This window comes from Onychomys torridus, chromosome 7 (assembly GCF_903995425.1).
Source record: "Onychomys torridus chromosome 7, mOncTor1.1, whole genome shotgun sequence".
NCBI lineage: Eukaryota > Metazoa > Chordata > Mammalia > Rodentia > Cricetidae > Onychomys > Onychomys torridus.
In genome coordinates this window covers 110,979,484-110,993,723 of record NC_050449.1, presented here as the reverse complement: position 1 = coordinate 110,993,723, position 14,240 = coordinate 110,979,484, and the positions used below count along the sequence as shown (strand labels likewise).

General features: G+C 45.8%; 1 protein-coding gene across 1 annotated transcript in view; it reads right to left on the bottom strand.

Annotated features, from left to right (window-relative positions):
• Itga9 (integrin subunit alpha 9) overlaps positions 1-14,240 on the bottom strand; it is a 308,478-nt gene that overhangs the window by 268,166 nt on the left and 26,072 nt on the right. The window contains exon 4 of the mRNA XM_036193333.1: positions 11,976-12,099. Coding sequence (XP_036049226.1) covers positions 11,976-12,099 — 124 coding nt within the window. The remainder of the gene's footprint in view (positions 1-11,975; positions 12,100-14,240) is intronic.

The window sequence follows — 14,240 nt, the reverse complement described above, 5'->3', positions numbered from 1 at the left end:
TGGGGTATACTACATACTTTGATATATTCATCTCCTCCCAGTCTCCTTCCTTCCTTCACTCTCTCTTTGCTTTCAGATAATACATAGTCATGTATATAACTGTGTGTGTGCATGTGTGTGTATGTATGTATGTGTACATGTGTGTGCATGTGTGTATGTATGTGTGTATGTATGTGTGTGTGTGTATATGTGTGTGCGTGTGTGTGTATGTATGTATGTGTGTGTGCATGTGTGTGTATGCATGTATGTGCATGTGTGTATGTATGTGTGTGTATGTATATGTGTGTGTGTATATATGTGTGTGCGTGTGAGATCAAGGAATGATAAATGCCTTAATAATTGAACATTAAACAATGATTTCAGAATTGATGCTTTTAGGTATACAGGTGTGTATATAAAGAATTCTAGGACCTAGTTTGTGGCTATGATGAAAACACTGGCCTAAAACTTGAGGAGGAAAGGGTTTATTTCTTTTTACAGTCAACAGTCCATCATGGAAGGAGGCTGAGACAGACACAGACAGGAACCGAAGCAGGGAGCATGGAGGAGTGCTGCTGACTGGCTTGCTCAGGATCTTTCTTCTACAGCCCAGGACACCTGCCCAGGGATGATACTGCTCACAAGGGTCTGGACCCTCCCACATCCATCAGTAACCAAGAAACGCCCCAGACTTGTCCACAGGACAATCTGATAGAAGCCACACCTCTGTAGCTGGAGAGCTTCTCTCCAGCCACCGCCAAGCCCTATAGTCTGACAGCCCACTTATAAAATAATTAGATGCTTATATTATTTAAACTGTTTGGCCTAATGGCTCAGGCTTCTTGTTAGCTAGTTCTTATATCTTAAATTAACCCATTTCTATTATATAAGTTGCCTCATGGCTCGTGGCTTGCCGGTACTTTACATCTCCCTTGTCATGGTGGCAGCTGGCAGAGACTCTCTGCCTTAGCCTCCCACTTCCCAGAATTCTCTTCTCTGCTTGTCCTGCCTATAATTCCTGCCTGGCTACTGGCCAATCAGTGTTTTATACCAATCAGAGCAACACATTTGACATACAGAACATCCCACAGCACACCTCAATGAAGATTCTTTCTGCCTAGTTATGTCTACATTTGTGCTAATTTGACAAAAACTATAACAACCCACAATTAAGACAAAAGCATGCTGTTCATCTTTATACGTCTGGCTTATTTCATTCAATATGATGATCTCAGACTCCATCCATTTTGTATTAAAACAGAATTTCACTTTAAGTGGCACATTTATATATATATGGAGAGAGAGAGAGAGAGAGAGAGAGAGAGAGACAGACAGACAGACAGACAGACAGACAGAGACAGAGAGAGATAGAGATAGAGATAGAGAGAGAGAATGTCAGATGATACTCCTTGGCTCAGATTTAATAGTAGATGCTGTGCTGTCTGGTGGCAGGCAGACAAAGGCTGGCAGCTCCTTTTAGGCACATCCAGATGACCTTGCACCTTGAAGGCATCTTGGAGAGAGAGATGTAGATGTAACCATCTTGTTAAATAAGAAACACAGAGCCAATTGCAGAGTTAAAAGCCAAGAGGTCAGAGCAATGGCTGAGAGCTGAAAACCTTACCCTTCACTGCTGCTGCTGTCTTTCCTCTCCGCAAGAGAGCTACTTCTGTGTGTTTTTTCTTTTTTTATAGACTTTCTGTTCTGCCTTCTCATTGGTTGGACTGTCCAAACTGGCAGACGCAGCCAAAGCTGTGGCTTTCCTGGCTGTATTCAAGGGAGACACTGACTTCCTGGAAGCCCTCATGTTTGGCTTTTCCTATTCACTGTGAGTGGTGGCTGGGTCCTTTTTGGTGCTTTTCACAAATGTCAGAACAATGTGATCAATTCTAAGTTTTCTGTCATGCAAGGAAGAGCCAATGATACACACAAATACAGTTGTGTAAAAGATACCATTGACCAAATCCAATCTCTCAATAAACCGTGTGTATCTCTATGGTGATATTTCATTTGTAGTGAAATGTGGTTTTATTTGTATATTAATAAAGTTGCCTTGGGGTCAGAGCAAGCCATAGCAGAAGCTGGGCGGTGGTGGTTTCACACCTTTAATCCCAGCACTTGGGAGGCAGAGCTAGGCGGATCTCTGTGTGTTCAAGGATACAGCCAGCATGGAGACACACGCCTTAAATCTCAATAACAACCATAGAAGACCTGGAGGTCTGTACAGACAGGCAGTGATGAGGAGGTCATGTGGCTGGGTTGAACAGTGCCTCAAAGAACATGGATATGCAGATGTCCCTGTGGAATCCTGACTTAGAGTCCTTCGTGTATATAGCTAGGAATAGGATAGCCTACTTATAGGATAGCTCTATTTTTAGCTTTTGGCAAAGTGAGTGTGTAGGTGTGCATGTATGTGCTAATGCTCTTGCCCATGTATTCACATGTGGAAGCCAAAGGTTTACTTCAGATATGTGATATGGCTAGCATGGCTGGTGAGTGAACCCCCAGCAGTTGCCTGTCTCTGTCCCCTGCCCCCACACTGGGGTCCCCACAGGCACCACCACACCTGGTCTTTACATAGGCATATGTAAAGGTCCTGGGGATCTGAAGTCAGCTAATGCTTACACAGCACACACACTAACCACTAACTAGCCATCTCCTGCTCAAAATTAGTCTTCTTAACGCACTGGTTTCAAAATCATTTTTCTAGTTGTTCTTAACTCAGCTAGAAAATAACGTATCAGGGAAAATGGCTCTCTGGCCTTAAATTATTTCCAAACATCACCAAGGAGCGATAAATCTCTTAGTAACTGAAAATAAGACAGAAATTTAGGAGTCTGTGCTTATCAACAGACAGGTCTTCAGTAATAAAGTATTTACCTCCCCACAAAAGGAAGAGAAGATTAACTCCCTCCACTCTGATGCACTTCCGTCTGCATGGGAAGTAAAGAGTAATGTTATAAATAGCGAGGTTAGAGAGGAAGAGGGGAACTTATCTAAACAATTCCTGAGGAGGCTGCGGCAAGTCCTGGAAGCTGTCCGCATAAAGCAATTAAAAAAGAAGAGTATTTGAAGAGGAGAAAAGAGCTACAGAGAATATTTAATTGTTTTGACCTTTTGCATCTCTTTTAGAGATTAGGGCGCCATTGTTCACAGCCAGCCAGTTACCTATAACCACACAGCTCATTAGCCTCGGCCAGCAGGGAAGGGCGGGGCTGCTGGCCTCTCACCCGCTTCTGGGACCTTTCATGCTTGCTCTGCCAAAGGAAGGTTTGCCATCACAGACAAACGGGTTGTTTGAAATGTGGTATATGGTTTGAAATGTGGAATAGTATTCTGCCTTGAAATGGAAAGAAATTGTGATACATTCTACTATATAGAACATACTCTGAGACCACTGGGCTAAACGAAGTTAGCAAGTCATGTATTTGTGTACATATTGGATGATTCCACGTGGATGAGGTATCCAGAGTAAGCAAACTCGTGGGGAAAAGTGGGCCAGTGTTTGCCAGGGGCTCAGGAGGAAAGAGATGGGGAATTAGTGCTGACTGGGGACAGATTCAGATGGAAACCATGAAAGAGTTTTGGAGAGAGGCAGTAGGGACAGTTGCCCAGTGTGAACCGGATTGGGGCATACTTCAAAAATGGTTACAATGTGGTTATGTATATTTTTAACAATAAAAAACTACAAGGAAAGGAGCAGGAGAGATGGCTCAGCTGGTCACAGCAGGTACCCACTGGAGTTAGATTTCCAGTTACAGGGGATCCAGCGTCCCCTCTGACCACCACAAGCACTGCACTCTCATATGCACATACCTACCTACTGACACATGCGTACAATTAAAAATAAAATAGATACCTTTTAATTACAAAAAAAAAAAAAACAGAATTCTAACCCATTAATAGTTGCTTCCTCTCAGGATCTAGCAAGCCAGATTCTGCCTCCTCACACTCCAGAAGCATTAGCAAGAAGGCTGCATAATAACGTGTGTGTGTTCAGCTTGGTACACACTGGGATCCGTTTCCTCCCTCCAGAAAAAGCAGCCCTGGGCATAAGACAGTCACATTTCAGTGAGAGCTCCAGCTGAGAACTGAATAGAATTCAATGTTGTGGCTGAAGCGGACACACTCATGAAACAACCAGTGGCAAACAGCTGAACTACCAAAACTAAATGTGGCTAAGGTTGTCTGCCCTCCACAACTGCAGGGCTTGCCTCTAGATTATATCTAACATTGAAAAAAAAAAAAAAAACAAAACAAAAAACCTCAAGCAAGCCAAGGGAAAAGGGCCATATGGTAAAACCTACGCTGCACTGAAAAGGCCAACAAGTCTCCCTGTGCTTACATCCTTGGTAAGACAATTCATCAACTTCTCCTGAACCTCCATTTTCTCATGTCTACAACTTGGCTAGGAACCCTGACCCCAGCCAGACAGGGTGATTCTGCACTTGTAGCATCCAGGAGACAAAGTTGGGAGATCAGCACGGTCTAAATCCAGCTTCACTACACAGTGAGCTCCAGGGCAACCAGGGCCTACATAGCGGGACTCTGTCTCATAAAACTACAAGAAAAATGCTGACCCCAAGACGTGTGATCATAAGTATGATCACAAATTCAAGAGCCTATCCCAGTTCCCAGCACCTGGGAGGTATTTAATAATTGTCAGGTGAATTCCAGTCTGGACGCTTCCCAGAGAACATTCCTCAAGACAAGCCACACAGACAGGCACTTTCAGGATATGGCCTCAGAAAATGTGGACATCTGTAACATTAGAAGATGTCATTTAAATAGTAAACCTGCACAATGTGTGGAAACTTATTTGACGTATAGAATCCATTTTTGCCCCAAAAGATTTGGCTCCAAGAAGAAACTTAGAATTCTTGAGTCCCAGGGTCATTTCTGAGACCTTGGACCTCCTTTCAGCCCTGACTATCCTATGGACCCACTCTCCATTTCTCGTGTCTTGTGTGTGTGTGTGTGTGTGTGTGTGTGTGTGTGTGTGTGTGTGTGTGTGTGTCTGTGTACATGCCAATATGTGTGTGCACTCACGCATGTGGAGGTGAGATGTTAACATCAGAGGTCTTCCTCAGTCACCCTTCACTTGATTCTGACACAGAACTAGTAGCTCTCCAGATCACCTAGGCTGGCTAGCCAGTGAGCACTGAGCACCAGGGATTCTCCTGCCTAGGCCTCTTCAGAGCTGGAATATAGGTGTGCATTTTTAAACTGACTTTTTTTAAACATGGGTCCTAGGGGATTGAGTGGGGTTCTCATGCCTATGCAGCAAGCATTTGACCAGCAGAGCCCTCTCTCCAATCCCAGGACCTTTTTCTTAACTAGACAGAACACAGAACAGCATCCTCTTGTTTAACGCACTGTATTTACTTGAGGTAATGTGAAGCTCTTTGGAAAGCAGAAAGCCCTGTGTAAAAGCATGGCTCAATATTTAATAAAAACAGATGGAGCTTCTTCTTGAATTTTTAAATGGATGGGCTCAGCCCTTTACAATTCCTTCTAAAACAAAAGAAAAACCCACCCAAACCTCAACCGCTTTTGATTTGTAAATGGATCATGATTGATTTTTATCCCATGTAGGGTCCTGGCCTCAGCATTAAGGGAAGAACACCAAACATCTTCACCATTGAATGCCGTGGTCTGTTCTTTCCCTGGGAATGACCATTGCTTAGGAAATGCACATGAGAAATAAAAGGCCAGCTGCCCTGAGAGCATGGCAGTCTTTAAAAATCGACTTTAAAGCATAACCAAATGTAATCGATTCAGACCCCTTCAGTCTCAAACTTAAGGATGTTTACACACAAGATCAGATCCTTTACAGCAACCAGGGCAGGGAATTTAACAAACGGATTACACAAATAAGACCTTCACAGCTAGTTAAGAAAAGATAATCTAGGCATGGCGGCACACCCGCATCATTCCAACAGCTGGGAGGCTGAGGCAAGGGAACAGAGCTCAGACCAGTCCCAGTTTCATAGTGAGGCCTGACTCCACAAAGCATTATAGACCTTCCAAGGCTCTGCAGATCACTTTAACAGGACTCAGCTCTCCACCCTTAGTTATCAGTTCACTAAAGAAGCGTCCACTGACCGCCTTCTGAGGATGTTACATGACTGGAGAGTTAATCAGAAAACTCATTTATTGAGCTTGGAACTGTGTTAGGCACTTAAAACACCTCAAATCCCTTGTCAGGAGGTACCAGTCTCCCCAGGAGAGGACACAGAAACTTTTCAAGCTTATGAAAGATCACCTAATTGGAAAGGAGGAACAGACACTTGTCAATCATGTGACTATTTGGTAGCACCTTATCCTGAGATACAGTTGGTACCATCATTGCTACTAACTACATTTCTTTAAAACGAAACAAACTATATTCATTTGTTTGTTTATTTATTTATTCACTTATTTGTGGGGCAGGGGCATGTGCATATGCTACTGCACACACGTACGTACGTGGAGGTCAAAGGACAACTTATCGGAGTCAGTTCTCTCATTTCACCATGTGGGGCCTGGTGCTCAAACGCAGGCTTGGCAGCAAGCATCTTTACCGGCTGAGTGTCTTGCTGACCCTCTAACTCCACCTCTCAATCCACGAGCACTCCGCTAATTTTACCAGGCTGCTCTCAAGTCACCCCAGACTCATGAGATTTTTCCCATCACAATAAGAAGATGGGTTGTTTGCCGTCTCTCGCTGAGCTCTGGCTGCTTGCCTTGCTGGGTTCAAGGATAAAGAATAAAAGAAGTGTCTGTACTTGATTTTATCACATGTACTGACTTAAGTTTTGGGAGGCTTAAAATACTCTGGCGTGGTAGTTGGAGCTGATACCTCTGACCTCCAGCCTCCAGGGGCACCTGCACTCACATGCACATTCCCACACACAGACACATGATTAAAAATAAAATAAATTAAAAAAAAAAAACATTCCTGGTGTATTTAACAGTCACTAATGTTTAATAGTGCTCACTCTATTTTTCTGGTAGTCTCCCCAAGCCACCCCCCTTTGTTATCTTCTCCCACACTCTGACAAAGATGGCATACAGGCATAATGATATTGTCCTCATATGACACAAATGTAAACTTAGTGTGTTCTGAAGGGATGCACTGTTGAGTTTATCTTACTTTATGTCCTACTCTTTTTTATTTCCAATTCCTTCTGTACTTCCTGGTTCCAACAGGATATTTTGGTAGCCTCTCCCATCCAACAGGAAGCACCTGAGAAGCCATGAAGAAAATGTGCTGTGCCAAACCCAAGACCAGTATTTTTTAAGAAATCAAAAGCTTGAGGGACATGAGAGATGGCTCAGTGGTTAAGAGTGTGTATAGTGGATAGCCATTCCAGCCTTGGCCTGGAAGTTCCAACCCTCACTGAGGCTTCGGGAATGGTCACGCCTACAAGGTGGGGCTGAGAGAGGACGCTGAAGACCCAGGATTGAGATGCTAGGGATCTCTTTGATGCCTGGACCCTGGACACTGGAGGTAGACTGAGCAGAGTTCTCCAGAGAACACCACCGGACTGTGCCATTCCTTTGCCAGACCCTACAACCTACCTATCCCTTCATTTGTAAGTTACCCCACAAAATAAACCTCCCTTTTAACTATGTGGAGTGGCCTTAATAATTTCACCAGTAAGTGTGTACTGCTCTCACAGAGAATGCAATTCAGGTGATTCTAAACCACCTGTAAATTCAGCTACAGGGAATCTGATGCCCCCTTCTGGCTTTCATGGGCACCTTCATTCATATGTGCACACACACACACACACACACACACACACTTAAAAATAAAATCTCTCTGTTTTTTGTGAGACACAGCTTTTGTGTATATAACTGGCTGTCTTGGAACTCACTCTGTAGACTAGGCTGGCCTTGAACTCAGGGATCCACCTGCTTCTGCCTCCCGAGAGCTAGGATTAAAGGTGTGTGCCCCCACCTCTTAGCAATAAATTCTTTTTTAACATACAAAAAAAAAAAAAAAAAAAAAAAAAAAAGCTCAAGACACTTTGGACCGGTGACCACACAAAGAGACTTTATCAAATTAACCCCCACTCTTCCTAAGGAAGACCCTCAGGAAGACTGTGGACCCTCAGGAAGCCAACTAGGAGCCACCACAGCAGAACAACAGGTGGGCTTTCTGAGCACTGTCACCCGAGCTCTCCTGAGCTCCCCATGTGGAAGAGCAGTGGAGGCAAGCCAGCATCCACTCCCCCCCGCAGAGCAGGCCGGAGCTTTAATCTGTCACCCATGTACAGAAACTGACCTGGAAGCCGGGGTCTCTGCAGCCCCTGACCTGTGCTGGCTGCTGTGACGTACAGTGGAGTTCCTCTGTCCCTCACTTCCCTGACTGACGCAGACTGTAAGCCTTAAGCAGATTTCAGTTTCCACAATCATACAATAGTCCTGCCTTAATGCCTCCTTGAACGTGGATGCAGCTCAAGCCCTTGGGGAGAGATTCCCAACAGAGCATGTGTTCAATCCCACACAGTACAAGTGTTCAAACATGAAGTTTCCTATGTTCTCTTCTGCAAGTGCAAGATTTCTGTTTTGAATCCAACTTTTAATTATTGTAAAAAAAAGTAAGTTTAATTATGACATTTTCAAGCATGTAAAATTTTCATATTTATGTGTGTGCATCTGCACACGTGGGTATGCATGTTTTCATGGACATATGTGTATGTGCATGCATGTCAAGATCCAAGTTAGTGTCAGGAATCATCCTCAAGTGCTCTTCTGCCTCTTAATCAAACCCAGAGCTCATCACAACAGCTGGTCTCACTAACCAACCACTTTTCTGTGGGGACTCCTCTGTCTCTGCCTTCCAGGGGTGTGCCACACTCGCCTGGCATTTATATGGGGACCTGAACTCTGGTCCTCGTGCTTGGGCAGCGGGCACTTTAACAACTGAGCCACCTCCCCATCCCTCACGCATGGATTAGTACATACTTGTATCCCTCCCCTCGCTACCCTCCCTTGTCCCCTCCCCATTCCCACCGGTTCCCTTTCAGTCCTCACATACTCCCATCTCTCTCTTCTCTACACCCCCATGCCCCATCGCCCTCTCTTCTTGGACTGTGTCTGTTGGATTTTGTCTATCTGATGCCTGTCAGGCACTTAACAAAACTAAACAGGCTCTGAAGTCTGTCACCTTCCAATATTAATAAATCTTGCTTAGTGCCTAGCTCACTGACATATAAGAAGCATATCACCATATGTAATATGCTCGGCATGCACCATGTTATCAGATATATGCTAGACAATGCTCGAAGAAATCAAAAGTATGAGCACTTAAGCTAGACACGGAATTTAAACCCTTGTCCTTAGTCACAGTGTTAGTGAGAGAGAGTACACAGGGAGGGCTCCAGACTCTGGCATCTGGGGTCCTGAGCTTTGTTCCAGCCACTGTGTGACACCCCTTCCACACAGTGAATCACCAAATGAAAACTCCAACTTGCATAATCACGCTTATCTGCATAACCATGCTTATCTCTCTGGACCTTGATACACCTGGAAAGCTTGTCTAGATGACATCTGAAAGGTTCTGTTAAACACTAAATGCTTCCATTGTCCTTAACCATAATGTGATTCCCCACCTGGAACAGGGAGCTTGCGTCACTGAGATTTTCCACATTAAGAGAAAATAATGGTTGTTTTAGGAGCCCAAGTTGGCTTCATTTAGACCACAAAACAGGGAAGCAGAGGTCTCCAAAACCAACAGTACAGGCAAGGGCCCTCTCACTGTGGCCTGCCCCCACCTAATCCTGCCTCACCAGCCCAGTCTTCTAGAGAGATCTAAGCATCACCAGCCCTCTCATTTTACAGATCCAAGAACACAGAACCATTGTCCAGTTCTCAGTTTCCCTAAGCAGCTGCTCTTTATCCCAGGGCTCCCTACACCAGCCCCACCCTTACTGTTTTCTTTGCCAAAGGACAAATTAGAATGTGTCCTTAAGGAAGAAAGTCGGGTGGGAGCAAAACCATCTTGCTAATTTCTTCTCTGGCTCCATCTGATCATTGTAGAGTCAAGAAATAACCAAAGCATGAGAACTCGGCATTCCTGGGCTGAGCCCTGCATCAGTTAGCTACCTCTGCATAACGACTGTGACTCTTGATGCAAATGATAACAAATGTTGATTTCTCACTTGTGCAGCCACGACTCAGCTGACATGGTGGCCTCTGGTTACAAATCAAGGTCAGGTCTGTTCTATATGTTTGTGTTTTGGGACTAGTGAGTTGTGTGGGATTTGGGAAGTGCTGAGATGGGTGGGTAGGAAACCAATATCCTGGCATGATGCTCATGGGATCCAACCCTTGACTGATGACATCTATTTATTTATTTATTTATTTATTTATTTATTTATTTATTTATTTATTATTCATTCATTCATTCATTCAATTGAGAAAGGGGCTCATGTACCCTAGCTGGCCTGGAGGATAAAAATCCTGGGGCTTCATGCATGCTAGGCAATCACTCCAGCAGCTGAGCTCCACCCCTGGCTATATCACCACCATTTTAAAATGAAGTTTTTCTTCCCATTAGGACAATATGGAAGTGAACAGGGCCAGAGTTCAGGCTTCCTGTCTGGCCAGCCCGAGCCAACCAGATGCTGAAGCAGAGAAGGAAGGCAACTATGAATGTGGCCCATCTTCACACCAGAAGAGTGTGCATGCCTCCTGTCATGTCCCTGCTGGCCTTTCTGTAGAGAACAGCTCACAGAACATCCTGCTTGGGCCTTCTGAGTTCCGAATAGTGTCCTGGGATTCCCCCGCATGAGACAAAAATAATGTCTTTACAATGTCCAGACGGTGTCAGAACCCTCTTGATGGCCACAAGGGCAAAACCTAAGAAAGCTCAGGGAAGCACGGGGTAGTGTGGACCCAGGCCAGTGAGACCTCTTGTCAACCAAGTGAGAGACAATTAGAAACCAAGGAGCCTGGCACTTAGGAGGGAGTTGGCTCAGCTCACCACAGCCCAACTAGGAAAGAAGGGAGAACAGGCCACCGAGATGCACCTAAAGCTCAGGCTCAAGAGGATAAACAATGACTAAGTCTTACCCGAGCATTTGCAACTGTAAGCAGGGCACCATAGAAGACCCCAAGCGCCCCTGTGTTCTCACAGCACATCCTGTGGAGCTCACTGGTCTCAGAAGGCAATATGTAAAATGGGACCTGACTGAACCTGCAGCCAGAGCCCTCAAAGCTCTGCTGATCTCAGCCTGTGTGGGGTTGTACAAGTGAAAAAATAAAAACCCATGCTTATTATTGTGTGGCATGAAAATGTATCCGTACGAAGTGATAGTAGACTGATACCAAGTGTTCCTCAGACCCAAAGACTGTGTCTCTGTCCGGTCGCAGGACACTCAATGACAGTCAGAAATAGGATGTCAATAAGATAACTGGTTAAGTGGGGCTGGGTGTTCAACTTCTGCCACACCACTGCTTTATGGGTACTGGACCGTCCCTTCCCCAGCCTAGAACACCATACATAATGAATGAATGAATGAATGAATGAATAAGTAAGTAAGTAAGTAAGTAAAGGAGTTGTGGGGGAGTCCAGTGACCATCCTGGCATTGCAGTGGTGCTGTGGACAAGTTCTTGACCTTTCTGAGAAGGGAATTCGGGTCCAGAAAAGGATAGTAAGTTTCCCAAGACCCTACAGCAATTGTCAGTTCTGGGAACCTGAGGGAAGCTCTGGGATCGCTCGGCTAAAGCTTGTCCCTGGGACTTTGTAAAGAGCACCATGGGTTCTGTGGCAGGAACAGGCAGGGCTGGACAGGGCCTGGACCACTGTTCCCTCTGTAGTTGCCTCTTCCCTGGACATGACTTTGATGGCAGGATCAGTCTGGGGACAGCTAACCCCACTCTCGTGTCAGCGTATGGAAAGCCAGGGGAATGCTAAGGTGGTGGTGTGGAGGGAGAGGGCTGAGAGAGTCTGACGTTCCCTGGGAAGGAGGGCACTGGGGAGGGAGGACCGAGCCCCACTCACCTTCATAGCATGGGATCAGCACCCTGCCCTTGGCCTGGAGGTTGGACGGGATGAGGTAGCAGAATCCGTGGGGCAGGATGTGGTCTGTTTCATAGTAGATGTTCTTCCAACGATGGGCACAGGCCTAAAGGATGGAGAGGAGCAAGAACAAAAGGTTCACACCAAGGTATCAGGAAAATGGAATGAAGGAGAATCAGCTCCAGGGAGGCCACTGGGAGAAGAGAGATGGTGTGTTTAAAAAAAAAAAAAAAAAGACAACCATAGCTAAAAGCGAGCGTGGGGTGGAAGGGAGAAAGGCAGCTGACTGAGGCGAGAGAAGCGGTTCTAGGCAGAGGGCAGAGAGTGGCACAGACTCTGCACACTGGGCACAAGAGGAAGAAGTTCGCAGAAAGAGGAGCCTTTGGTGCAAAGGACAAGAGAACTGAGGTAGGTTTGCAGGTTGCAGGGGAAGAATGGTGAGCAGGGGTCTAAAGAGGAGGTGAGGGAGCCAGGCCCTCAGGTGATGGGGAGGATGGATTCTATGGGCAGGTGGTGGATGATTGCAGTGGGTGGATGATGGCAAACCAGGCAACAGCTTCCGCAGGTGTGTGGTGGGATCCTGTTCACAGTTTGGAAGTTTCCCTCATCTGCCATGCAGACTGCGGTAGACAGGATGGAAGTGGGTAGCCCTGGGAGACGCTGCTTGCCTGGACCACGACAGGACATGGAAAAGAGGGAAGGGGAGGAGAGAGAGCTAACAGGAGGGAGGAAGGACAGAGTGACAAGACATTGGGACGAGGGGAACTATTCTTGGATTTCACCTGCAGAGACATTCAGCACACACCTCCTTAACTGGAAGTAGATGTCTGCTGCTGGTCCTTTTGGTGTTGAGTAATGCATATCTCAACTGAACACTTAACGAGCTTTGGTAAGTGCACACCACTGTGTCCCCAAACCCTTAGTAAAGAAGGCTTCCCAGTGCCTTTCACAGGCTAGTCAGAAGCAGCCCTGTGAGGAGAGACTGAAGACAAGAAGGAGTGGCAGAGTGCGGAGCAGGGGGAAGGCTCAGGGCGGAGGGTAGACGAAGCAGAGCTTTCAGAAGCCAGCTTTCCAGAGTAGCTTTTCAGTGCTGGCGGCAAACTTCTAAGGAGACACTGAGGCTGACCGGTTTCAACTATGAGAACCAGAGCCACCAGCCAGAGCACAGACCTGGCTCATCCCACCCTGCAGATGTGCTCCCTGTTTTGTGCTGGATGTGACCTCTGATATGACCTCTTTGTGATGGATGTGACCCTGGAGCTTCTCCAGGGGAAAGGTACCAGGCTTTGGGGGAATGTACAGCCCAGCCCCCTCCTTCTCCTGAGTGAGAACCACTTACTCTGGTATCAGCTCACTTTGTTCTGGACAGTGGACAAATTTTCTTAAAATAATGAACTTGAAAATAAAGAGACTCTAATGTATTTGTGAGTGTAAAATAATCAGATTCTAATGTCTTTGTGTGTGTGTGTGTGTGTGTGTGTGTGTGTGTGTGTGTGTGTGTGTAGACCAGACCTCAACCTCAAGTTTCATTCCTGAAGACATCTTCTATCTAGTTATTTTGTGACAGTGTCTTCATTTTTACCTGTAACTCACCAATTTACTGGCTGGCCACCAAATCCCAAGGAACCACCCAACTCAACCTCCTCAGTGCTGGGACTGCAGTCCCTTTTACCAGGCTGGCTTTTTTATATGGTGCTGAGGATGGGACTCAGGTCCTTGGGCTTGCCCACTAGGCCCTTCATGATCTGAGACCCCTCCCCAGGCAGTTTGCTTCCTTTACACACTGGTTCAGTGAGTCATGGCATTAAGCAAGCTGCTCATCTGCCTTTGACTTCTACCATTCTGGGAGAAGATGACAGAATCTTCACTTTCTGATTTTTTGTGATGATTTGAATAAGAATGGCCCCACAGGCTCCTGTATTTGAATGCTTAGTCACCAGGGAGTGGAACTGTTTGAGAAGGATTACAAGGATCAGAAGGTGTGGCCTTGTTGGAGGGAGGTGTGTCACTGGGGTTGGGCTTTGAGGTTTCAAAAGCCCATGATAAGCCAGAGTCTCTCTCTGCCTGAAGATCAGCTGTAGCTCTCAGCTACTGCTCCAGCACCTGCCTGCCACCATGCTTCCCTCCATGACTAAAAGCCTGAAAGTGTAAGCAAGCCCCCAATTAAAAGCTTTCTTTTATAAGAGTTGCCTTGGTCATGGTGTCTCTTCACAGCAAAGGAACAGTGACTAAGATAAATTCTTAAAT